General features: G+C 48.4%; 1 protein-coding gene across 1 annotated transcript in view; it reads right to left on the bottom strand.

Annotated features, from left to right (window-relative positions):
* LOC308330967 (limbic system-associated membrane protein-like) overlaps positions 1–6,000 on the bottom strand; it is a gene marked incomplete at its 3' end in the record, with an annotated part of 142,596 nt that overhangs the window by 1,767 nt on the left and 134,829 nt on the right. The window contains exon 2 of the mRNA XM_080786033.1: positions 1,278–1,422. Coding sequence (XP_080642159.1) covers positions 1,278–1,422 — 145 coding nt within the window. The remainder of the gene's footprint in view (positions 1–1,277; positions 1,423–6,000) is intronic.

The raw sequence follows: 6,000 nt of genomic DNA, 5'->3' as shown, positions 1-6,000 counted from the left end.
GATGTATAGCACCGACTATAGGAATTGTTCTCTCTACTATTGTCTGTACCTTCTGTGGGCACATGAAGAGAGATTAGGGGTGCAACTGTCGTTCTATAGAAACGTCAGTGCCAGAAGGAGATAATCTTCCAATCCAACTGTGCAATTCACGAGATTACGAGATTTGATTACATATTATTATTATTATTATGTATTTATTTATTTATTTTGTATTCACATGGTAGAAACACCGACATCCCGATCCGACTCTCTTCAAAATGAGACAAACTGCGATCTATGGGGACCTCATAAACCCTTAATCCTTCGGTCGCGCTATGAAAGTTCATCCATCGCACGTTCATACACAGCCTATATAGAATGAGTATGGAGGGATATCACTTCCGGGTCGGGCGGAAGTGGTCTCTCCTTGTGCGTTTTTCGCGCATAAAAATGGCATTGAATGCGTTAACCGAACTAATCAATTGAATCCATGACAGAAAATAATCAATACTTGTACCCCTAATGTGCATTGTTCTCTATACGGTCATAATGTCGCCAGCTCTACTCGGGACTGGAGTAGCTATAAAGTACCTATCCATCCATCCATCCATCCATATTAAACCGCTTATCCGTAGTCGGGTCGCGGGGGCAACAGCTCCAACAGAGAGCTCCAGACTTCCCTCTCCAGAGCCACATTAGTGACTTCCTCCTGGGGGGATCCCGAGACGTTCAAAGGCCAGTGAGTCCTCCAACTGCGCCTTGGTCTGCCCCGGGGTCTCCTCCCAGTGTACCAAGTAGCCTACCTACATTTACCCAAGTACTGTGTATACCTAGCCTGACACTCACTCTGAATTTTCATTTAGTTTCACTTCATTATTCAGACTGAAAGCCCTCCGCACCGGCAGCAGTTTCTGGGATGGGCGTTGTCAAAGCTGCAGTCTTCGGCGATTGTTTCATACCAACCAGTTCAGAATAGTATAGGAAAGCAGATGACGTTGTTGTCAATGATGTGGCTATGGCTAACCCGGTTGCTAACCAAACAAACACAGCCAATGAGAGCTATACTAGCATGTAAACAAAAGCGGTAAAATATGCTGGACTTTTGAATACTTTTTGAAATGTCTACGGGGGAAAAATGCATTGGGAATTATTTCCTGGGCCTGGCGTCGTCATGAAAGGGGGCGGGACTGGGACGCTGTATATATAGGCAACGTCACCAGACCTGAATCGACCAGGACATTTTAATTTTAACGGTAGAGATTCAGGGCTGGAGCCAGGCTATATACTGTATACTGTACCTTCTGTATGCGTAGACTGTACTCCAGCGGTCCTTTGGTCACCAGGTCTACTCGGGGGTCCAGGGACCACTTGTCCTGACCGGTGAAGATGATGTTGGATCGATTGAGCCAGGCGACCTTGGACACTTTGTCATCCACGTAGCACCTGCAAGTGGACACAGAGAGGCGAGAGCAAAGAAGAACAGACAGAGGTGAGAACGAGGGACACTTTCACTCTCGGGCCATTAGAGGACAAAGACGTGTAGAAGAAAAGGAAGAAAAAAGAGATAAAAGAGAGGTCAAACAGTGAAACGGGGAAATGATAGCTATTACGTGATCCACTCAGATTTACTGGTAAATAAACTAGGGGTTTTGGGCCAACAATGCAGCCAAAACAATGCATATACCACTGATCCAATCGATATGTCCGAATCATAGTGCCAAGTAATGGTCATGGTCGTTTGTTTGTCACAGCCTCGGAGACCGCAAGAGAAAAGAAAAGCAAACGAGTGCACATGTCCTGGTCTAGGAGTGGGAGTGAACTAGACCTAACAATTAAATGTTTTTTTTCTCGCGGCTTTCGCCTATATTTTTAGGAAGCAATTTGCATATAGTGTTATATGCATGGGAACACCTTGCATACGTAATTCAAGTCAATGCTTTATTTCCTCCATGCCTGTGAATACATCAGTTATACTGTTATTGTCGGGGATAGAAAACTCGTATCGCCAAAAGATCCATGGCGCTGTGTTCGTGACGCCCAACCCTCAGCTCACAATCTGCCACACGATTGTATCCAATTTGATTAACCCATTCTGACCTGAGATCAGATTCTAAAAAAAAAAAAGTCTTCTATACACATCCTGACAGTTTTCTAAAAAAAAAGCTACGTTTCTGTGTCGGCCGTTCTTCGATTTTTCAAAAAATAGCAGACCTACAAGCCTCATAGGCTATGAGCTTGTGTAGATCTGCTATTTTTTCCAATAGCTAAAGCACATAGCATGACGATAACACCCAAACGGGGTTCCCGCAACCAAAATGGGTTAAACCTGCCTTGAGCTGTTCTCTCACTGTGACAAAACAGACCAGACGCTGCCAGAGAGCGGCTTTTTCCAATAAGTGGTTGCAGACACAACAACACCCGCCCCCCCCCCCCCCCCCCCTCCCCCTCCTCCCCACACACACACACACACACACACACACACTCACGTGCACATCTGCACCTGAGCAGGTGTGTGTATTATTAGTCTCGTCTCATCTCATCTCATCTCCTCCCAGCTATATGCATCCTGGGCCCCCTCTTGCCTCGTGTGACACGACAAACACACCGAGACCCCGCGATGAAGAGGAGGAGGAGGAGGGGGGTGTGAACATTTGCATGTGAGGCGCATCGGCCTGTCGCTTCGCATTACGCCTCATATTTATTGCCATTGATTCCCACGTCGTCTTGCATTTACATTTACAAGCAGCAACACACACACACACACCACCCACACACACACACACATGCGCGCGGCGCGCGCGCGCACCCAGTCGCCCCCACACTCGATTTGGCGAGAGACGTGCAGCATCACGGCGCATGCAAGGCTTCCGCGGCGATGCACGTCAAGCGGGGAGTAAACAAGAGGATGCCGCTGTCTTTATCCCATTCTGACCTGAGATCAGATTTAAAAAAAATGTCTTCTACATTCTGACAGTTTTCCATTCTGACCCGAGATCAGATTCTAAAAAATGTCAGTCGCTCTTCGATTTTTTCAAAGCGCGCCACTCGGTGGCGCGCTACGAGCTTGTAGATCTGCTATTTTTTTCAATAGCTAAAGCACGACATGAAGCTATAACACCGAAATGGGTTCCTGTTCAGAATGGGTTATCCATCAGGAATGATATGCTCCCTCTTAGCGCAGACACTGGGTTTATCGCGGAGACGTGGGAGGCGCTGCGGAGGGAACAGACAGACGGGAGGACAATGGAGAAGAGCCAGGGGAAGGACGGACGGACGGAGTAAACCAGGGGCGCCCACACTTTTTGAGAGCTACTTTAAAATTGACCAGCGCAACAAGGTCTACCCACGCAAAAATGATTATCCCATTGCCTGAAAATAGTTAAAAAATGTACCTGAAGGAGGTTTTGGAATAGCTAGCTATAGCGGCTGGTGTTACATTTATAGACAAACGCACTTGGAATGGGAAATAACAAGGGCAGAAATAGATTTGGGTTTGTTTTGTATGACTTTGTAATGCTACTATAATGTTTGTGCGCAACACTCTTGAAAACAAACTTTTGAGCGTTTGAGCTATATTTGATGTCAATCAATGAAGTCACCTTATAATTCAAGTGGCAGATGCCTTTTTTCTTTAAAATTTTTAGGGCCATCAGTCATGTCATGTGATCTACTGGATCACAATCTACATTTTGGGCACCCCTGGAGTATAAACGATGGAATGTTACATTATAACGTCGCTGTCGCAACAATTTCGGTCACTTTCCCATTCAATGTAGTGTAGAAGACCGTCCAGGCTGATATCTTGTCTCCGCCTACAGGGAAATACGTTAAGGCCGCGACCAGGGAACCCGTCTGTGAACGTGTCTATAGATTTATACCGCCTTCTATAAGCTGACACCAGCAGCCTAATCTTCAGTCATGTTGCCCCAGACCATCAGTTCAACATTCACCGAGAGGAGAGGAGAGGAGAGGAGAGGAGAGGAGAGGAGAGGAGAGGAGAGGAGAGGAGAGGAGAGGAGAGGAGAGGAGAGGAGAGGAGAGGAGGATGGTTGAGTAGAGGAGAGGAGAGGAGAGGAGAGGAGAGGAGAGGAGAGGAGAGGAGAGGAGAGAGAGGAGAGGAGAGGAGAGGAGAGGAGAGGAGAGGAGAGGAGAGGAGGATGGTTGAGTAGAGGAGAGGAGAGGAGAGGAGAGGAGAGGAGAGGAGAGGAGAGGAGAGGAGAGGAGAGGAGAGGAGAGGAGAGGAGAGGAGAGGAGAGGAGAGGAGAGGAGAGGAGAGGAGGATGGTTGAGTAGAGGAGAGGAGAGGAGAGGAGAGGAGAGGAGAGGAGAGGAGAGGAGAGGAGAGGAGAGGAGAGGAGAGGAGAGGAGAGGAGAGGAGAGGAGAGGAGAGGAGAGGAGAGGAGAGGAGAGGAGGATGGTTGAGTAGAGGAGAGGAGAGGAGAGGAGAGGAGAGGAGAGGAGAGGAGAGGAGAGGAGAGGAGAGGAGAGGAGAGGAGAGGAGGATGGTTGAGTAGAGGAGAGGAGAGGAGAGGAGAGGAGAGGAGAGGAGAGGAGAGGAGAGGAGAGGAGAGGAGAGGAGAGGAGAGGAGGATGGTTGAGTAGAGGAGAGGAGAGGAGAGGAGAGGAGAGGAGAGGAGAGGAGAGGAGAGGAGAGGAGAGGAGAGGAGAGGAGAGGAGAGGAGAGGAGATCCAGATGTCACCCCGGTGAACCCCCCATGATGCTGTTGTTGAGACCCCAGACATCATGGGTGTGTGTGTGTGATGGATGCCCTGTGGGCGGGGCTGTCTGTCCAGCAGCACTAGTCTCCCCCCCCCCCCCCACCCTCGCCATGTTGATGAATGCTCCTCTGCAGTGTATAAAGTCTAACCCTATATCCCGCCGTGCCAACGTGGACCCATGCAGCCAATAGGCTGTGGTCCACGTTGGCACACCCATGTGTGCTATACGGACATAACGGATGCCTGGGCCAGAGGCTCTGAGCTGGGTCGGTGTTGACAGGAGAGCTGGGCTGGATGGATGGATGTGTAGTTGTCTGTGACGTGTGTGCGTGTGTGTGTGTGCGTGTGTGCGTGTGTGTGCGTGCGTGCGTGCGTAAATGTAGAATTCTATATGGACTTTCACTTGTAACAGCGAATTTCTGCATTGCATTATTGATACTTTTACCAACAACATTTGAGTACCTTTTACCACCCCTGGAGGTACGCCAAGCCTTTCTCTCTCTCTCTCTCACTCTCCCTCCCTCTCTCTGCCAAGTGCATGTATATGGACGATACAGTAGTGTTCGTGACCCTGTGGGCAAACAATTGATACATGCAGAGGGATCAATGCTTCTCAGTCAAGTGGGCTGCCACGGACGGATGCAAATCTGTGCGTGCATGGGTACGTGTGTGGGTATGTGCGTGTGTGTGTGCGAGAGAGAGAGAGAGAGAGAGAGAGAGAGAGAGAGAGAGATATACTAAATAAAGGATAGAAATAAACCTATACAGCTGGAACCAATCAATGCCAGGTCATTGTTGTGTTTCCCTCAAAGTGTTCCGTTGGCCCAGATATATACTCTCAGCAGCTCAATGTTCAATGCTTTATCCCATCTTGTGCGGGAACCCCTTTTGGTGTTATTGCATTACGTTATGCTTTAGCTATTGAAAAATAGCAGATCTACAAGCTCGTAGCGCGCCACCGAGTGGCGCGCTACGAGCTTGTATAGGTCTGCTATTTTTGAAAAATCGAGGAAGAACGACTGACATAGAAACATAGCTTTTTCAGGATGACGTAGAAGAACATTTTTTTTAGAATCTGATCTCAGGTCAGAATGCTTTATTTCCACACACTGGTCTCCACGCCGCCGCAGGTTCAGCGGGAATATTTCCGCTAAGGATTCGGCTACCCCCCCCCCCCCCCACCACCCCCCTCAGGACAATTAACCCATTCAGGCCTGAAAAAATGTCTTCTATAAATCCTGACAGTTTTCTGAAATATACCTCATGTTTCTATAGGCCTATATCTCACTCAATATTTCATCAT

The sequence above is a fragment of the Protomyctophum bolini genome (assembly GCF_963924005.1).
Source record: "Protomyctophum bolini genome assembly, chromosome: 16".
Taxonomy (NCBI): domain Eukaryota; kingdom Metazoa; phylum Chordata; class Actinopteri; order Myctophiformes; family Myctophidae; genus Protomyctophum; species Protomyctophum bolini.
This window is presented reverse-complemented; position numbering and strand designations above follow the sequence as displayed.